At 42.4% G+C, this 20,813-nt stretch overlaps 1 protein-coding gene across 1 annotated transcript in view; it reads left to right on the top strand.

Moving 5' to 3' along the window:
- The window catches only part of LOC126199617 (AF4/FMR2 family member lilli), a 190,935-nt gene that overhangs the window by 156,252 nt on the left and 13,870 nt on the right, over positions 1–20,813 (top strand). The window contains exons 9-14 of the mRNA XM_049936545.1: positions 13,014–13,342; positions 14,453–14,640; positions 14,792–17,037; positions 18,714–19,062; positions 20,050–20,237; positions 20,391–20,585. Of these exons, the coding sequence (XP_049792502.1) occupies positions 13,014–13,342; positions 14,453–14,640; positions 14,792–17,037; positions 18,714–19,062; positions 20,050–20,237; positions 20,391–20,585 (3,495 nt within the window). The remainder of the gene's footprint in view (positions 1–13,013; positions 13,343–14,452; positions 14,641–14,791; positions 17,038–18,713; positions 19,063–20,049; positions 20,238–20,390; positions 20,586–20,813) is intronic.

Here is a 20,813-nt window from a genome sequence, read left to right as displayed (position 1 = left end):
CTTGTCAATCTTCAGTTTCTGTAGAGCTGCACTGGATCACAAGGGGCATTTTCAGATTTTCCGTTTTCAGAGATCTAGGGGTGCCCCTGAGCATAGTTTTATACCCGGAAAAACTCCTCTGTAAATCGCAGGACGTCACAGGAGCTTACATGAAAGCGGCGAGGTCACTGCAGGCCGATTTTGGTTCATTTCCTTCCAATATTGTGGCACTCCCAGAAATGCGGTCACTAATTTGGCTCATTGTAGAATATCCAAGAGTCTGCTGGAGAACACTGTGCAGTGACAAATTTATCTGTAAAGACTGTTTCCACAGTTTTGATGGCACTTGATTCATCACTATCAAGATCACAAAAGACTGCCTTTACTTTGGTGTAGTTAATGTAGTAATACTAAACACCATTAAGCGAAGGGGCACTGATGCTGCTTGTTTCTTGAATTTGTGCACCAGTAGCGGAGCCTTAACATGGATTTTCTTGCCAAAGGAAATTAATTAGTCCACAACAGGGTAATTTGTTCACAACCGCTTCTGCAGCTCTGTGTAACTCGTGTGCAAGGCAAGTGACTGATACCACACTAGGATAGAGAATCGGAAACATCATGGCTGCTTTAGCCTTGTGTGAAGCACCATCTGTTAGTAGCAACAAAAAGTTGTCCTGTTCACACCATCCGGTCGCAGTAGCTTCATAGACAAAATGCCAGTTGCCGAGCTGATTACTCTCTCTCTCTCTCTCTCTCTCTCTCTCTCTCTCTCTCGAGAGAGAGAGAGAGAGAGAGAGAGAGAGAGAGAGAGTACCTTTCAAAACACTCCTGTTGATCTTTTTTATATACCATATTATACAAAATTCACTTATGAACAAACTGTGAGTATAGTATTTACTTTTTGCAGTGTTTGAAACTATCTCTCTCTCTCTCTCTCTCGAGAGAGAGAGAGAGAGAGAGAGAGAGCGCTTCATACGTTAGGAGGAACATTTCTCCAGGTCCGTCAGCTTTTAGACCACCAACAACAACATTGCAACATGACGCCCACCCACATCGGGGCTTTCATCTGTGGACGGCAGACATCAGCGACACTACTTCGTATTTTGTTGAGCACCACCTCGTACCACAAGGATAAATAGTTATTCCTCAGTGTGGATCCATCTGGAACTAGAGGTGTCGTGTACTTCTCAAAGAACCGTCTGAAGCATGGATTCTTCAGCTTCTCCAATGGAATGTTGCAAGACACTGTCACCACGCTCGAGTCCTTGAAGAATTATTACACGCTTGAAGATGGACCTGTTTGCTCAAATAAGAGTTTGTGTGCTGTCATTTTCAGCTTTTCTCTTCAGACAGCTGTTAAGTTTGGCAATGTTATGTTGTTGTTGCACATTACAGCACTATTCTGCACTAACTTCACATGGTTTACAAAATAATATTTCCCCGGTAGGGCTGAAGAAATTATCTCGAAAATAACGGACAAACCCGCGGAAATTCATGCTGTTAAAGCACTTTACGTTCGGCATGTTGAACCATACTGAGTTTGTATACAAACTGAATTAGTGTGAAAATTTTTGGGTTTTGAGAGCGTTTTGTCGACCCCGTACAACAGCGTCTGAGGTCAGCGGACCGACTAGAGAGTTGTCTACTATAGTGCTGATAAATGAAGCATTGGAGTAATTGCTGTGTTCATTTGTGACAATATCATCAGAAAGGTTGTGATGTGAGGAACATCTTTATGTTTTTGTTCTTGTATTCTTAAAGATGCTACAGATATATGTATTTTTGCGTAAAATTTGCCGAAATGTGAGTTGTTACTAAAAAAGTGTAAATATGACTTCATATGCACAATAAAAATACATTTCTCTACACTACAATACCCCGATTCATACATAAATTGTTATAAAATTCGTTCTGAAGTTCAGGAAGAAAGTAGGAGTTGACATTAATATCCGGGACCTACTAACAAATATTCTGAACTGGAACACAATGGGGTATATCGAATAGAATGACGTCCTCTGTGCCATCCAGTATGGAATCCGCAAACATGCCTTAAGTGAAACCCAGCACGCACGTTTCTCACATGACTCGCTGAAAGCCTTGGATCAAGGCAGTCAAGTGAATGCATTGTTTGTTGACTTCCATAAAGCATTTGACGCAACATTACATAAACGCTGATAGACAAATGGAGGATCGTATGGGATATCAATCGAAATTTGTGGCAGGGTGGGTATTTGCTGTTAGAGCGCAGCAGGTTAGATAGTGTCGTAACTTCAAACTTGCCCCACGGAAGTGTTTTGGGAGCTTGATGCAGTAATATGGAAAGTAGTAGTATGTGGAAAAAAGCTGCACGAATTTCAGAGCAGGTCTTGATACGCTTTCAAAGTGGAGCAAGTATTGGAAATTTGCTTTAAATTTTCAGAAATATGAAGTTTTGCACTTCAGAAAGAAGTCATATCCTTTGAATAAAATATAAGTCAGTCATAAGTTGGAATCAGCCAAGTCATACAAATACGTGGATACAGTATAACAGTTTGTTGGGATATGAAATGGAATGATCCACATACGCGCAGTCGTAGGTAAATCAGGTGTCAGATTTCGGTTCATTAGTGGTATACTGGGAAAATTAAAACAGTGTATAAAGGGGGTCCGCTTACAGTACACTGAGCGCCCCGTCGTATAATATTGTTAAAGTATTGGGCATTCAGTCCAGAAATGACTAAGGGGTTTAATTGAACATACACAAAAGGGCAGAACGATTGATCCATAGGTTTGTTGGAGCAACGGAAGAGCACCACGGAGAAAAAACTAACGTGATAAACGCAGACTGTCATGCGAAAGCCCTCTTACAAAGCTCCAAGAGAAGAATCTAGAAATGAAGTTCAGCCCTTTCAGACAACATAAAACTATTTGCAGTGGGCGCAGAGGAAGTTCCATACGGTAACCATTCTTGTCGCGCTCCATACACGGAACGGAACCTTCGTGCGTAGTACAGCGGGAAATAGCTATGCCGTACGCTTCGTGGTGTTTTCGTAGATAGAAAATCTGACTGCAACATGAATTACATCTTATGTAATTCTTGCAGTCAACTGTAACGATAATCGTCCGGAGACTCGTTTAACCTACTTCGAATGTCGCTTAGATAAAACAAATGATGATAGGCTACTTTCTTACGCTTAGTATAGGGCGTTTATACGGGCTACCAAAACCAATTGTTTGCACAACAGTTCCTCAATACTGCGTGTGGTTGGTTATGTAAAACCTCAAATATCTATTCTGGAAATGCTTGTTTGGTCGTGAGTGGGTTGTTAGTACCATCTCTCTCTTGCTTAAACGGCCAACCCGGTTGACGGTACACGGTTGCAGGTTGTGTGTCTAACGGCTTCCAGGGCAACAAAAATTTGATATTCAGTATTTGATATAATTACTGTCAGAATTTAAAACTTCAAATTAAAGTCATATTCTACTCATTAAGTTGTGTATTCTTACGTTAAAGGTTCAACACAAGCAAAGTCTAATATTAAACTTAGTGGTATCAACGGCGGAGGGATGTGCTCCACGCCCATCCTAAAAAAATTAATTAATTGTTGTTGACTTATATTAATAATATAAGTTTTAAGAGGTACTGGTGTGTAAGTGGGGTCCAGAACCTGCAAGTATCTTTTAGCACACTCCTAACAGTATCAACGCATTTTCAATAATACGTACTACCGAGATGGGAGTAATTTATAATCACCACAAAAAATTAAAAGATACAAATTTCATTAAATGTTTTTAACTTCTTCTATCAACATATGTTCTAAAGAGATGCTAATGTGTAAGGGAGGTCTTGAATCTGAAAATATTGAATACGACATTCATTGTGGAAAGTGACCTCCACTACTAAGACTTTAATTTTTGGTTTGAGTTTAAGTGGAAAATTTAGAACACTTATGCAGTCCAGTAGAATTCATTAAAAGCATATATTTTTTCAAAATTTTAAAATAGGGTGTAACTGACCAGGTAATATCTTCAAAATTTGGGTCAAAAATATCGTCCGTGCCCCCCCCCCCCCATCTACTTTTGCTAGAGATAAAATTAGAACTATGTATGTACCTTGAGGGAGCGTAAATCACAGTGCACAAATTACCAAGACTTTTCATGTAGTGGTTGATAATCAGAGCACTTAGCGACTTCCAACAAACTTCACACGCGATTAACCTGAAACATTTAACAAATTAACTCATTTGTAAATTAATCAGAATGTTTTATTCACGTGAGTTAGATTCTTTAAAGAACTCTAGGTGGAGTGTTTACTGGTACGTTGTAAAATGTTTCTTGACGTGGACAAGGTGATTTTGCGTACAGTGAAGGTAGAAGTATAACGGGCAGTCAAATGAAAACTAGACAGGATATTAACGATTGTAGCGTGGACTTAGGGAACTTAGGTAGGTGTGTATATAGGTACCCCTCTATTCGAAATCAGGAAGGAACAGCGGGAACGCTCACCTCTGTGCCATTTGTCTGTTTAGCGTGTTCGTCTATAGGCCAGCGAGTCGTGTTGTCGTCCGACTTCACTATGGAGGCTGCAGAGAGGAGCAGCGTGATACACTGCCGTTTTTGACTGCGGAAGGAACGTCAGGCTGTGAAATTCATGCTCGAACTTCTGCTGTATGTGACGAACACAGTGTGTCACCTGCGCGTGTGTTTGCGTAAAATAAAAGATTTCGAGAAGTCGGGTGTCATACAAAGGCAACAGTCGGCCACGAGAAATTCATTGCATCATTACCCCGTCTGTCATTGCTGCGGTGGATACTGCTGTCAGAAATGACAGACGGGTTGGGCATCAGTCACTGCTCAAAACGATGCCACCATGTTTCATCTTCCGCAATGATACGGGACAGTAAAAAAAAACCATCGTGATACCGTTCCAGGTGCTGTCGAATTCTGTTCAACTCCTGCTTCTCCGTCAGGCTGTGGGGAATCCACTGGACACAGATTTTCCTGGACTTCTAAAAAGACACTAGGTTATGGCAGTGGCTGGATTTCGTATCAGATAGTGAAGCTATTAGTTAGCTGGAGGTGATGGTTTGAGGAAGGACACACACCTGGCGAGGTCCAGTTGAAGCCAATGAACGACATTTGTTTCGTTGTAAACTTGGTGTTTCCGAAATGAATCACTCTTCAACGGAGTGTTGTTCATTTGAGATTTCTTGGCATATTTAAGCTGTATGCCGTTTCAGGATTGTAACCTTCTTTACACAGACAACGCTCTTACCGAAATCCGGCTACGTGTTTGTCAGTTTCCACAGTACTGTATCTTCCAGATTTGCTAGCGCAGCCCCCCCCCCCCCCCCCCCCCCCCCGAAGTATGCGGTAGAACTTCTGTTTGGAATGTGGGAGTGAGATACTGGCAGAAGTAAAGCTGTGAGGGCGGGTTGGTAGTCATGTGGATAGCTCAGTCGTTCTACCGAAACTACTTTCTGGTCAAAATGGACTACTCGTTGTGAATCTTTCAAAAATTTAACCACGGATCACGTCTCGAGTGGAAATGACGTCAGTGATAAATTGAAATCAATTGTATGTGCTGCAGATTGCGCGTGGACAGATACGCCTGTGTGGCTTCGTCTACTAACATCGGAAACTACCCTATTCCTAATCACCTCTTTCTTATCACTGTGATGTATTTTGTGTTTATTTGTCGTGTTAATCCTTCTATTGTTTGCTTTGTTCTCGTGACAGATTTTAAAGGTTGTAAGAGAGCATGGTATTTTTCATTTTAGTGTTCTACCCCAAGAGGGACGAAACATATGACACAAAAACTATGATTTACAGTACCTGGACAAAGAAGAAAGTTACTGTGTATAGAACGTAAACATATAAACATTTATTAATGAAAAACCTTCCAACAGAAAGTCAGATCGATTTAACGAGAAAAGTAACTTTCCGTGTTATTTGGCTCTTAGAAATAAAACAAAATACGAAGGATAAAATAGAGCAGCACCATCTGCTGCTTTCTAAATACTGTGTGAGGTGATCGTAAGTGTATATTTCCTCTCGCAAATGAGTGTAGATGTTTTGGTATGTGTGCAGGAAACGTTTCGTATTCTTTCTGTTCCCAAATGTGTGGAGAATTTATCGTAGACGACCTTTTTCAAGAAACTGCACGATGAATTTTCTTTGTCATTAATAAACACTCTTATCAGTTCTTCCTAAATTCTATTACTGTATTTAGATTTTTTCGTAAAAGGGAGGGTCCATCATAACCTTCTGGAATCATTCTGAGGTGGTGTATTGACTGTTAATGGTTTATGTTCTCCAGACAAGTCACATTCGTCGCGAATAGTGTTAGTTCGCCAGGGACATTTCTTGTTGCTTTTGGAGCCCTGACAATTGTAGCCCTGTCTCGCGGATCATAACGTAGCTGGCGACTTTAATGAGACTTCACAACTTTGTTCAGCGCACCAGTGCAGCAAATCGATCGTCGTCCGTCAATAAACGTTGCGTCATTTGCCTCTAGTTCCGGAAATCCAAAGAGCGCGTGTGTTCTTGCACAGGCTGCGAGTGAGACTTCGCGCAACGCCACACCATCCCCAAAGACGAGACGGAAGAGCGATTCGGAGCAAATTTGTGTTGTGGGTTCTCCGTGGAGCAGCGCCACTTGTCAAGCTGCTGGTGACTGCCCAGTAAACGAGACGCGACCCCGCTGGCGCGTTCGAATTACGACCGGCAGCTGTCGTGGAGCCGCCACAAAGGCCCCCCTCGCCGCTTCCGTTGGAAACCCGTTCCCCGCAGCGCGCGGGCCGGAAGAGCGGAAGACGCAGCTGCCAGCCACTACCTGTGCCAGCTCCGTTGCCACTGCCCCGTGAAGCCGCTTCGTATTGCAACACACGAGCCCTGGAGACTAAGTCCGGGGCGCCCATTTTTGCTGTTACGTCGGGAGAAGTCAACGGCGCATTGAATATATTAAAAAATTTACTATTTGTTATAATTAGATATCAGTTAATGACCTCGTCGTTAAAAAGCCTTCAGATCATTAACAGCCGGCCAGGGTGGCAGAGCAGTTCTAGGCGCTACAGTGTGGAACCGCGCGACCGTTACGGTAGCAGGTTCGAATCCTGCCTCGGGCGTGGCTACAAAAATCTATTTTTCAGGATGATCTCCGTTCAATGCGACAGCCTTACGCCACCTTACTGGGAGAGCCCGTATGTCCGTATGGTACCGCACTACTGGCCGACGTCAGAGCCAAAGTCTTACTGTATAACTAACCTCCCCATTATCTACATACTGCGTCCTTCATTGGGCCAAGCAAATGGGAATTGGAAGGAGCATGATCCAGGTTGGAGGGTGGAAAAATTCCAATGAAATTTTGTGAGCTCTTTTGTTGTTGGAGGAGAGTCTCAAATGCATTTTTGTGGCGATGAACACACTGTGAAGTACCTTGAATGAGAGTGTCGGCAAGTTTCAACATTACAGAAGTCACAGCTGTGTGCGACCGGTCGGCACACGTGGAATCTGACAGGCTCGTGCAGACTAGTTGCGGTGACAGACGACCCCGCCCAACGAGTTATCGTGCTTTTGTTCACTGCTGTGTCTCGGTAGGCATTCTACAACTGCTTGTGAATATCTGCGATGCTCTGGATTTCCACAAAAAAAAAAAAAAAAAAAAATAAAAAAAAAATAAATAAATCGGTGGCAGCTCTCAGCATCGAACGCACCTCCGTTACAGACGCCGTTTCGGAGGCTACGTGGAGCGCCGACACCTGCCGAAATTGTGTGAAAATATCGGGGCTGAAGCGGGAATATTTCACGATGCTCCGTAACAAATTCCGCATTTTTCGACCAAAAATGGTCAGAGAGAGAGAGAGAGAGAGAGAATTTTTGTTGCATTACTTATTGAATGCCTCTGTGTCCTTTGTAATGCGTCACTGTCCTTCGCAGTGCGTCACGAAAACAAAATGAAGGTTATGGACACAAACACAAGCATACAGATCCATTACTGTAACACGACTGAGAACGGCTAGAATAGATTGGCTTTCAATGTTACCAGACGATGACGCCGCTGTTCACTGTTTCTGCGCACGTGTAGTTTACTGCCTACTATGGGTTTTAGAACTCATTAGTCAGTTGATGAACTGAATCACTGCCCCACTCGCGGCGTAGTTCAAGGTTGAGTTGAGCGTACACGTGACGTACATCAACAACGAGTAGTTGAATCTGACCAGAAAGTAGCTCGAGTAGAACGAGTTTTACTTAATGCGTCAGGTCCACTATAGACTGATATAAATTATTTCATATTTGACAACTAACAAGCTGGGCTGCTGCCACTATCAGTACACCAGAGTATAGCACTGTAGGCTCCCACGCCGGCCGGAGTGGCCGAGCGGTTCTTGGCGTTACAGTCTGGAACCGCGCGACCGCTACGGTTGCAGGTTCGAATCCTGCTTCGGGTGTGGGTGTGGGTGTGGGTGTGGGTGTGGGTGTGGGTGTGGGTGTGGGTGTGGGTGTGGGTGTGGGTGTGGGTGTGGGTGTGTGTGGTGTGCTTAGGTTAGGTTAGTTAGGTTTAAGTAGTTCTAAGTTCTAGGGGACTGATGACCTCAGAAGTTAAGTCCCTTAGTGCTCAGAGCCATTTGAACCATTTGTAGGATCCCATTGAAGTCCACTTCCACTTCTCACAATGTTGTGCTGACAGTTATGTATGAAAGTTTTCCAGACCGAAAATTTCGTATATTAAAAAAACAACTACTAAACTACAGCTGTAAGGGGGGATCAAAAAATTTCCGTTTAAGGGCATTGCTGCAGCATATATGTTATGATGTAGGGGTATATAGACACCGATATATAGTTAGTGCTTCTCTCCGTTATGCTCTCTTGCTGACTAAAAGTTTATTCACACATGACCATGAATGGACAGGGCAGTGACAGGCCCGTACAAAGGGGAGCTAGATGTGGCCCAGTTTCTCTGTCCATGTAAGTAGCACACACAGTTATGATTCCTTATGACATGTTTTCGGTGGACGTTTTTATGAGGTGTCATCCTTCGCCTTTATGAAGGCTTCAGTTCTACGGGTACACTTTCAGTGAGGCATCTGATTGTCTGTGGGGGAATGGTCAGCCATTCTTCTTCGAGAGCCAAAATCAGAAAAGATACTGATGTTGGATGCAGAGGTATCCAGCAAAGTTGACATTGTAACTCATCACAGAAATGTTATGTTTGGTTCAAGTCAGAGCTCTCGACAGGGCAGTCCATTCCAGGATTTTATTGCCCATAAACCATTGCTTTATGATAGGATGCATTGTCATGATGACACAAATCTCTACTGTACACAATGCTGTAAAATGTGCTCATATCCTTCCACATTTCGCATTTTCTGGAGCACTAGAAGGGGATAACACCTTAACTGTGAAATACATCCCCATACTCTTAACACCACCAACTTCTTACTTCACTGTTTGCATTGCACATGTTGGCAGATAACATTCTCCAGATATTTACCATAACCAGACCCTTCCATTAGATTGCCACAGGGTACAGTGTGATTCATCTCTCGAAATTACTCGCTCCAGTTGTCCACTGTCTTCAACAGAAATTTGTGGGTTATTGAGGAGCTGCTTGACCCTTGTACCCCATTGTTTTGAACTCCCTAAACATGGTCACCGGGCTGACTTGACTGTTGGGAACACTTCTGAATGAACGAGTGATTCCTTCCACAGATTTTATGTTATTTTTTACAACCACTATCTGCAATACTAGACAGTCCCTGTCCATCAGTACATGAAATCTGTCTGGTCTTGGTTTAGCTCTGGTTGTTCCTTCGCATTTCCTTTTCACAATCACATTGCCAACAGTTGACTTGGACAGCTTTAGAAAGGTGAAGTGTCCCTGGTGGATTTTTTACCCTGGTGACATACCAACCCACCTACACATTTGAAGTTACTGAGCTCTCCTAACTGATCAGTGTGCTAGTACTGTTCCTCTACTCACAACACAATACTCCCAGCCTCCTTTTATAGTGATGATCTGCCTCTTGTTATGTGTAGTATTCAGTTCTACAGTACATAGAGATCTGCAGATACTTTTGATCATATAATGTGTAGTCAGTTACATAACTGAGATATTGCAGTCTGAATTGGGAAAAGTGTTGGTACAGTGCCTTATCTCCCACTGTTTATATTTCACAGTTCTGGAATCATTCTGAGGTGGTGTATTGACTGTTAATGGTTTATGTTTTCCAGACAAGTCACATTCGTCGTGAATAGTATTAGTTCACCAGAGACATTTCTTGTTGCTTTTGGAGCCCTGACAATTGTAGCCCTGTCTCGCGGATCATAACGTAGCTGGCAACTTTAATGAGACTTCACAACTTTGTTCAGCGCACCAGTGCAGCAAATGGATCGTCGTCTGTCAATAAACGTTGCGTCATTTGCCTCTAGTTCCGGAAATCCAAAGAGCACGTGTGTTCTTGCACAGGCTGCGAGTGAGACTTCGCGCAATGCCACAGCATCCCCAAAGACGAGACGGAAGAGCGATTCGGAGCAAATTTGTGTTGTGGGTTCTCCGTGGAGCAGCGCCACTTGTGTCCAGTCAGCGCATGCAACTATTGTTAAAATGCTGAACTTGTGTACCTAAGCAGTTGCTCAGACACTGATGGTGAGCTGTGTTTTTTGTAGGCATAGAGCTGTGTCTCGTTGATCGTGATTGACAGCGCACCCTGTATGATATGTAGACACTTGAAGTTCTGCATCTCTTTTTGTGGTGCAATAATCATGTGATAAACTTATTGTATACCATTTGTCACTTTCAATTTTGGTGTCCCGAAGCTTAATCACATTGTTGGTACACAGGCAAAGCTTTTGTGTAATATTACATTTTTTTCTTGGGCCTTGTTCACTAACGAAAAACAAGGCAATGAACAGACATGAAATTGTAAATATTCTTCTCTTTCAACAACAAAATTTGCAAGCATGACCTAGGCCTTGTAATGGGATTTCCTCTTCGTGACCTAACAGCTGAAATATTTCTCAACCATGTAATGAATAAGTCTTCAAACTAAAAGAGAGCATCACAAGCACAGTTAAATTCTATAAGAGAGGTCTGGCTGATACCACATTATGTTTTATGTCACAAATGATGAAGTAACAAACCCTTTTAATAAATTCAGTAGCGTGCATAAAGATATCCAATTCACCCTTGAGTATGAGGAGAATACGACCATACCTTTTCTTGACATGAAATTACGAAACAGGACCAACAGGTATCTTTCAGTTTTCACAGTAAATCTGCTGGTTAAGACATCGCTGTACCAGACTCTTCTACATGCCTCCACCTCCCACAAAAAACTGCATGAGGATCAGTGGCATACAAATTCTCCAGATTTCCACTTCAGCATACAGAACTCCAACAAGAAATAGAAACAATAAAATGTAGCACAATAAAAAATGGATATGTTCCTTCACTCACAAATACAGTGTTACAACAGATAAAAAATACACTGGACAAGCAACAGCAAACTACACTCATAGCTGACAGTTCCCTAGCAGTTACATACAGAAAAATACCATATCTTGCCATAATGTCTGATAAATTAGCTAGTTTATTCGAAAACATAGAGGGAAAAATTAGCTTAAGCAGCACCAACAACCTAGTTAGGAAACTTAAATCAGAACATAAAACTGTGAGGCATTTATGAAATTAACTACAGCCAATGCAATGAATATTATTTAGGCCAGACTAGCAGAAATTTCACAATTTGATTTAAAGAACATTCAGACTGCTTCAAACTGGAGAAATATAACAAATCAGATGTAGCAACACTCATTGTAGTCAAAGTCCACCCTTCGAAAATCGTGGACAGCCTCAAAATTTTGCACAAAAACAAATGACGTAAAGAATAGCCGTTATGGAAAAAATGGAAATACTTATTCGCAGCACAAAAAGATACAGGCAATATTCGTAATGAGATAATTGAATTCAAAAACTCAAAATTCTTCAGTAACTTTAAGTCAGGTCTGATGCAACAGACTTAGACACTTCAGTGTGAAATGAATGACTACCAGTCAGTCAGTATTCAGGATGCCACTGTAAAGAAATGATAGTCATATGCATCTGCACACTGCAAGGCCACCTTATTGAAATGTGTAATGTTTACAGTTATGTAGGAAATTTTTGTGCAGAGATATATGTCCAAGTCAGTTTCAGACTAAGTGGTGCGAAAGTGTAATGTCGGTCAACAGCTTTGCCAATGTACCAGTGATACAAATGAAGCTTTGCAACTCTAAAATTTTATGTGGACACTTGACACATTTAAAGTGTATCACAGGATTATTGCATATAACTGATGCAAAACCATCTGCATCCCACAAAGGCTGTGTCAGATGAGGCACAGCTTCACACCAGAAAAAGAAACCACAGGACACAAATTTCGGGCATCCTTCATCCCTCCCCCCAGATACCCCAATAGCCACTTTGGTAGTAAAACAGTCAGCAAATAAGTATTCTATATTAAAATTTAGATTAAAACGTATTTCAAAGTAACAAACGTCTGTAAACATAAACACCTGATTATGGGAAAAAGGTTGTTCAAACATGTTTTAACATGTTAAATTGAACATGAAATAACAATAATAACAATTGTCTTTAGTTGCTCAATACACTATTTTCACACCGACTATATGTGAATTAAAGTTTTCAGCTTAAACATGTGTTTTTCTCCAAATTATTGTTTGGGGGCACGATGCACTCTGTATGATCACTGTGGTACTTGTGTGATACTGTTAAACATGTTCTTGGTATTTGATTTTTTAAAATTACTTTGTGATTTGACATAATTAGCAAACATGCAGTCTTACTTATACAGGTATTTTGGTTTTGCACACACTAACTCTGCGTGTCCCCATTGTACGCTTTCTTTTGGTCTCCAGAAATAAAATCATTAATGTTATATGAAATAAAGGTAGCATATTATTATTATTTGTATTTGTTTTTGACTCCTAGTATAACTGACGTCCATAATTTAGGGGTATCATGTATTAATTTGTATCATACTGTGTTGTGACAGGTGTGGTGTGCCTCTGTCAATGCTGAGCCCACAGACGACACCACTGCTGCATTTGCAACCACCCCAGGCGACGCCTGTACCTGCACCAGTGCCACCTATGTCGCCAGTAGTGGATGTTGAGACAGAGATGAGCACTGCCCCTGTGCTGCCACTGACTTCACCACCACCACCTCTGCCTCCACCTCCACCCACCATCGCAACCAATGGTGGCCATGGTGTTGTTTCTCCATCGTCTAGTGACCCTGATACACATTCATCTGCAAGCTCGAGCAGTTCTAGTAGTGGTGAAGATGACGACGACGACGATGATGAGCAGCCGTCTGCTTTGGGTAAGATTACATCTGTTGTTAAATAGTAACATCAATACATTGGATTCATTGACATAAACAGTTTTGTAATGACGGAATAAAGATTATTAGTGTAGTGTTTTTGAAGAAAGTGATTATTGAGATTTGCAGAAAATGGTGATTACAATGAAGCTTTAAATTGCGTAGTAAGATAGTGCATCACAGTAAGATTTCTCTTAATCTGTGGTACAAGTTCTTTTTCTCCTCCACATACTGTTCTTCAGATTTTGAGGTAATATTGTTTGTGTGAACTGGATTATACTGTAAATTTGACAAATTATCCGCCTAAATCAATTTATTTCAGTTTCTGGAAATGGTAGGATTGGAAATGTATGCATGTTTGAATATAAGCATTCCTAATTTCAGCTAGGGATTACTGACACAGATTACTCAACAGCACTTAAATTTAATGGAGAATACGTTTTCGCAATTTAAAATGAAATACTTCAATGTCATTACTATACAGGGAATTAGTATAACATTCTCACTATGGCCATGACCATTGCAATTTGAAAGCAGACCGTGACTAAATATAATCCACCTTAATTTCTTAACAGTCTTAACAGAAGTAAAAAAGAGAAATGAGTGTGATAGTTTAGTTACATATTTACAAATATAAAGAGCCAGTGATTGCATATTCCAGGCCTGCAAAGACAAGGAACCATGTGCAATATCAGGGATAATTCGATTGCAAACACTACCGTGCAATTTAGCAGATAACCCACCTCCAGAAATTGTGTTCAGCAGCGTTCCAGATGCAGAACTTTCTGCTGTATAGTTTATTTCAGTATTAATAAGATCATGTTTAACACACGTTATGCTGCTAAGAAGATTCCTAAAAGTGGGAATCCAAATCATTGTTGACACATTTCTGCGTACTGTTAACTTTCTGCACTGTGTGATGTTGATAGACTGTGTGCAGAAATAGCAAAAAATTTCATGCAGTTCATGAAATTGAAATATTTACTAAATCGTTGTGGAGACATTGCTAGTTCACTCTACTAAATTTATATTTTGTTGTGCTGAAGGAGATAAAGGTTGTTTTAATGGTTAAATTTGTTCCCATAATTACAAACCTCGCTCTGTTCACAGATGACATGCTGGTGCCACAAACGGAGCAAAGCCCGGGCCGGCCACCCTCCAGTGCTTCAGCCCCAGCAGCTACTGCTGCTGCTCTCTCTGATGCTGTCACAGCTGTGGCACCTAATGAGGAGACCAATAACAACCGCAGCTGGGGTCTGGCAAATTTCCTTCATGCTCAGCAAGATAGATCGCTGCAGGTAGGAGCTGGTTTGCTTTTGTTTCCTGTGGAGACGGTGGACTCCATAGATGTTTTCAGATTAAGTTTCTGTGTTACAATCTGCCGTTACACATAACTGTTCTTAAAATCCTTCAAATACTTAATATAGGTTCTATTTTCTGTGTTTGAAGGAGTGCATGAGTCGCTGCAGTCCAAGTTCGAGGTTGGAACTACCATCTGCTCCTGCTGTACCAAGGGCTGCCCCTCATGTACCTGACTCTGATGACGATGACAATGAAGAGGATAATGATGACGACGAAGACGAAGAAGAGGAAGAAGAGGAGCAGCAGCAGCAGCAGCGTCGGCAAGAGGATGAGGAAGAAGAGGATGAAGAGGGTGATTGTATGACCAAGATGACACGTGAGGTAGTTGTACATCCCGTACAGCCCGTATCGAGCATGTCATCAGACGAAGAACCTGCTCCACCGCCACAGCCGCCAGTTGTGGCTCCTGTGGTACGCCGCCCAACAGGTGCTGCAGAACGCCGCCACAGACCTCGTACATTGCGCAAACAAATTGTCAGTGCTACACCACCTGGTGACAATAGTGATTCGGACACGGCACCACAACCACCACCACCACCCAGGCCACGACCCCATGTTGCACGAATACGACAGTCGGTCAGTAGCAACAGCACGTGCAGCAGCACCTCGTCCGATGAGGCACCTGCGCCTCCTCCAGCTACTAACACAACCCCAGCTCCCATCCTACCCGCCACTTTGCCTTCTACTCTGCACAAGAAACCACCCCGTATCCAGTCCTCATCTTCCACATCATCATCTTCGTCGTCTGATGATGAAACCCCACGTGGACCGAGTGGTGCAGTTGCGGCAATACCACCTGTAGCACGTTCTTCCCCAGCAGCCCCCAATACCTCAGAACCCTCAGTTCCTGTTCCGAGTAGACCTGTAGCACGTGATGTCTCGTCTAGTGATTCTGATAGTGATGTGCCTGTACCTTCTAAAAGAAAAACTGCTGCAGCTATTGCGTCAGTGCCACCAGCGGGAAAGGTGAAACAGCGTGATCGGACTAAAGATACCGCAACTCGCAAGGAACGTGCAAAACCTTCACAGAGGCGGGCACGTAAAGAAGAAGGTGTGCGCCCCAGTCGAGGTGCCGCCTCACGCCTCAAGATTATCACCCCGGAGGAGTGCCCCACTACGACTGATTCAGAGGCCGAAGACAACTGTCGCCCGACTGCAGCACCACATCCCCTCAGTGCACCTACACCAGCTGCTGCGGCACTTCCTTCCGTGTCAGCATTGTCAACTGCTTCCTCCTCCGGTGCCAAAATTCGCGCAGGAAGGACTGGAGTGTCTGGTCGACGGCGGACATCTGGCAGCGACATTGACAGGTCACCTCCACGACCGGCTGCTGACGAGAGTCCACCTGAGTTGGACTCCGAGGACAAAGCAGTACAAGACAAGAAGAAAAATGACACTCTGCGAAAATTGTTCTCAACAAAAACTAGGGACCAGGAAGGTGGCTATGGTGGTAAAGGGAAAGGGGGTGGTAAAGGAAAAGGTGGCAAGGGTAAAGGTGGAGTCATTGTAGTAGAATGTGTTTCATCATCTGAACGTGCTGCCAATGAGGAGGCAGAGACGACAGCTCGTATGCCAAGTCCGGCGCCACCGTCACCGTGTCCACCACCTCCACCCCCTCTTCCTCCACCTCCACCAGCACAGGTAGTGCCTACTCCATCTGAAGAACGTAAGTCTCCTATGCTGACTCAATCTTCCCAAGATAGCAAGCGTAGAATAAAACACGAGGATCCTCTGGTGAATGTTGCCGATAGGGACGCTCCTCCAGAGAAAACCCGCAAGAAAATAGCAAGGGACAGTGGTTCAGGCAAGCGCAACAAAACCTCACCGGAGGCAGGAAAGTCTCCTGCAACTGCTTCTGCTGCTCCAATAAAGAGTGAGCCAGTGGAAGCACAGGGAGTGCCACGGCTACTGTGCAGCATCAGCCTCTCGCGGCTCACTTACATACCACCGAAACCAGGTGTCAAGGCTGAGCCTCAGAACAGCCCAGCATCTTCACCTGTTAAGGAGCAACATTGTGATGCAGAAGAAGAGTCAAAACAGCAGATTCGTGCCCGTCTCTTTGGTGACCCAGTGTCTAATAATTCCGAGCCACCGTGTAGTAAAAAACGGACTCGTTCGCCGAGCTGCGAGTCCCCTGAGGAAGGGGAGATAGTGATGCCAAAGTGTGAAAGTGTGGACGCTAATAAAGGTGCCACAAGTGCTACCACAAGTTCAGTGAGTAGCCGTGATGTTGAAGTATCAGAAAAACCACAGAAAAAGCCCAAGAAGCATCGAAGCCAAAGTAGGGATAGCAGCCACAAGCACTCAAATGGCCGAGGTGCTGTAAGTGTAGGGTAAGTAAAAATATCTGACCTTATTCTTCTTGTGTCCAGTAAGACTAATTTTGTATTATTTGTCAAGAGACAACATGACCATGTGGATTACCAGAATCATCAATACTTCAAATACTGCCGTCTTTTTAGTCAGTTCTTTGGTGTGAAATGGTGTAATTTTTCATTGCATTTAAATCTGATAGGAACATGGTTATTTAGCCGTTTAAAAGGGGAAAGAAAACACATTAAAGAAAAAAAGTCTATTTTAGTATGTACTTTTCAAGACAACAGAATAAACTACTCACTTCAGACAACTTAATTCAAACACATACGGGAGTCATCTCTTGTATTTTCATCTGGAAACTGGAAAGTCTCTCCTTATCTTCTATTTCCAGTTCCGAATCTCAATCTAAGATTTCGAACTTAATTAGCATGCTAGTGACCATACTTTCCTATACACTTTCAAATGAATTATGAAGGACTCTGTCTTCGCTACTCTCTGAATTGCCAATGGATTGAGATATGTGGTAAGGTCAGCCCACTGGCAACAGAAAAAGTAGCTGCTTCCAGATTCAGAGACACAACAGCTTCGGTGACATGCTAACCATCCTTCAGTACGTAGTTACGCTCTTATCTGTACGGGGTGCAGGACGTGTGCACCCTTATGGTATTATGGGCATCATATTGAAAACAGCTGATTAGGAAAGTGTCAAACAACTGAACCGTGAATTGTTGTTTACTTTGTCCGTGTGCAGCTTTTGCTCGTTTGATGAACATACATGTAAGATTGGCATTAGTAACAGTTGCGTGGGTTTGAGATTCATTGCATGATTCCTGTTTCATCAGGTGTGAGAAATGTAGTTGTTTGCACACAAAATTGTAAGTTCAGCTTAAAACTTGGCAGAGAAAAATAAGCAAAATAAAATGAGAAATAGGCCCTGCTGTTGTCTTAAAGGATTGCGTGGTTTGCTATTATGTGTACTCGAGTGGTTGGAGTCCAGGCAGCCTGTACACATAACAGTGAAACTCGCTGCATCTGGAGATGATGACTGGGTTGATCATAAAAATATTGTGCTGAAAATAGAAATAACAAATCAGCTGAACACCCAGAAGCTCACTATTAATTATTCATGCAGGGAAAACCTGAGATGTGTAATGAAGAGTGCTGAACCTCGTAGTCAGTTAAAATAAACTTCCCTTATTTTAGCTGCATAATCTGTTGCTTAGGATACACAAAAAGTAATCTTGGTGCAGTAATTTCAGTTTATTATGCTGCATTTTCACCTATCAGGACTGCTAATGGTTTTCCACTTTAGTGCTCAACTGGAATTACCCATTTAGATGCGTTGAGTTCTTGCTAACCTGAGGATTGTCTGTCTGACCCATTTAATATGGAATGTTCTACAATTTGACATTTTCTCATACACACAGTGTATTTCCATAGGTGAGTAACTTAAAAGAATTGAGAAATCCTAGGACCGACCAGGGATCAGACACTGATTCTTTGTATTGGTAACCTCATAGTCTTCTAATGACACTTATTTTCCAGCTTACTGACACTTTCAAGGAATATTCTTATCTCTGCATAATGCACATGCTAAATGCATTCTTAATCTGTGTTGATTCCCGATTATTCAGGAAAAACTGAAAGCGTTGTATATTTGTTTCCTGTTTGCAAAGATGAACTCTTGTTACAGAGAGAAACAGGAGACTGAGGTGAAAGGACATCACCGATCAAAGTCGAAGCAACGAGATAAAGACCGTGAGCGTGGTAGTGGTGGGAAGTCCCATCGGCACAGTCGCACACACGGTCATCACAGGCGCGAGCGACGGGTCAGTGCGAGCAGCTCTGCTTCGTCTCAGAATGTGCCAGAAGCTCCTCCCCCTTCTTCCATTCCCCAGCTGGAGCAAGCACCCAAACAGCATCAGCCTTCTCCAGCACAGCCCATAGCTTCCACATCGAGTGGTGTGACAGGAACGACGAATGTGTGCTGTCTCCCCTCTGACAGCGACAGTGAAGATGAGCCACACCGGCCCTCTAGTCAGGTAAATTTCTGAAAATTCTAACTTCTTGTATTTGTAACAATACTTCAGTGCAATGGTTCCCAACCTTTTTGAAATCATTACCTCTGAGTACAATGAGATATTAGCTAGTACACAACCCCTTCCCCCCTTGCCTACCAACATTAGTGTGTAATTAAACTTCAGACTGAAAAAGAATTTTCTTTGAACACCTTTGTTTTTAAAATGACAAAAGATAAATAATACTTCGTTTTTTAGGTGTTTTATTAAACCATTAACTAATTAGTCAATGAGACAATTGATACTGCTTGTTCTGACTGGAAAAGAAATGTTTTGTTATCTCAGTCCAAATGGGAAGTTCCTGAACATTTCCATACTGCTCTGATTTGGTTCCAAGTGATTTCTACCTCTTCATGCAGGTGAAAAAGCCCAATTTCTTTACTCTGAGAAGTGGGTAAAGATATTGCGGTAATGTGCAATTTCAAGTGGCAAAACTTGAGCTCTTCGAAAGCTGTCATAAATGCTTAAATCAGATTAGTGATTATGTAGGGAAGTAACATAAAGGTATAGTTTTAAGATTTTTTCCAGTGAATTTGCTTTAACTATTCTAGTACTTACAAGGTAGCCTAATTGGGTTTACTTTCAGAGTAACCTTTGTATGTGCATAAGGTTCAAGAACCAGATAATATATTGTCTCAGATTCTCAACTTTGGTCCTCTGCAGTGTTTCCTGAAACATATTATTATTAAATATTGGCAGGTGTGCATGAAGGTAACCGCAAGAGTTTATTACAAAATCCATAGTAGATATTGCCACTGCGCACTGTAATTCCCTTCTCTCATCTCTCTTTGTGACTTGAATTAACAGTGTAATTTGCAGGAGAGGAATATAATGTATCATACATGAAATCAGTGTTTTGTTCTTTGCTTCATAAGGAATGGGGCAGCAGATAAATGCCAGAAAAGATTGCTAATTTCCTGGAGAGATTAATTCATAGTTTTTCTGTTGTAGGTCGACATGGCATTGTCGGACATCCAGCCGACGAACCACGAGAGGGAAGTAGCAGGAATCCTGGGGAGGCATTCTCCAGGTCCTAGCTCAGACTCTCACCTTGGGTGGCCTCCCCCTGCCACACCCGCCCAAAGGGTGTACTACTCGTACTTCGAGCGTGACGATGAAGGCTCGGGTGACGAGGGCCGGTAAGTTCATCTTGCTTCTATGTTATGTTAATATTGTATTGTAACAGAAGTTATTGCACTGTTTAGATAGATAATTATTTCTCTTCTTAAAGTGTACAAGTATATTTTTGTTGGTTTTGTATGACTGAAGTAGATTTTGCTTTTCAAATTAAGTGACCAGAACCGGTTCCTGACTGAGGCTAAACGACTGAAGCATGGAGCAGACCGTGAAACTGACCATACTGCACAAGGAATGCAATACCTTGAAGCTGTGTTGTTTTTCCTGCTGACTGGTAATGCTATGGAGCATGACAGCTGTACTGAGAAAGCTGCTTTCACTATGTACAAGGATACACTCAGCCTTATCAAGTATGTAAAGACTTCTATATTTGTGAATAATTTGATCACACATTGGGTGGCTCCTTAGAAGTGACCTTATTTGTTTTTTCAATGAGAAGTTGCTTATCCCAGTAAATCTTTTTTTGTATATGCTCATCTGCAAATTCATACTGTTGGAACTACATATTTTGAGTGTGTAAATTAGACATTGGCTCTCCAGATCATTAATTTGATGATTGTTGTGATTGTTGATTTCCA

Source organism: Schistocerca nitens, chromosome 8 (genome assembly GCF_023898315.1).
Source record: "Schistocerca nitens isolate TAMUIC-IGC-003100 chromosome 8, iqSchNite1.1, whole genome shotgun sequence".
NCBI lineage: Eukaryota > Metazoa > Arthropoda > Insecta > Orthoptera > Acrididae > Schistocerca > Schistocerca nitens.
Note: the sequence above shows the minus strand (reverse complement) of the source record. Positions and strands in the feature narration are given on the sequence as shown.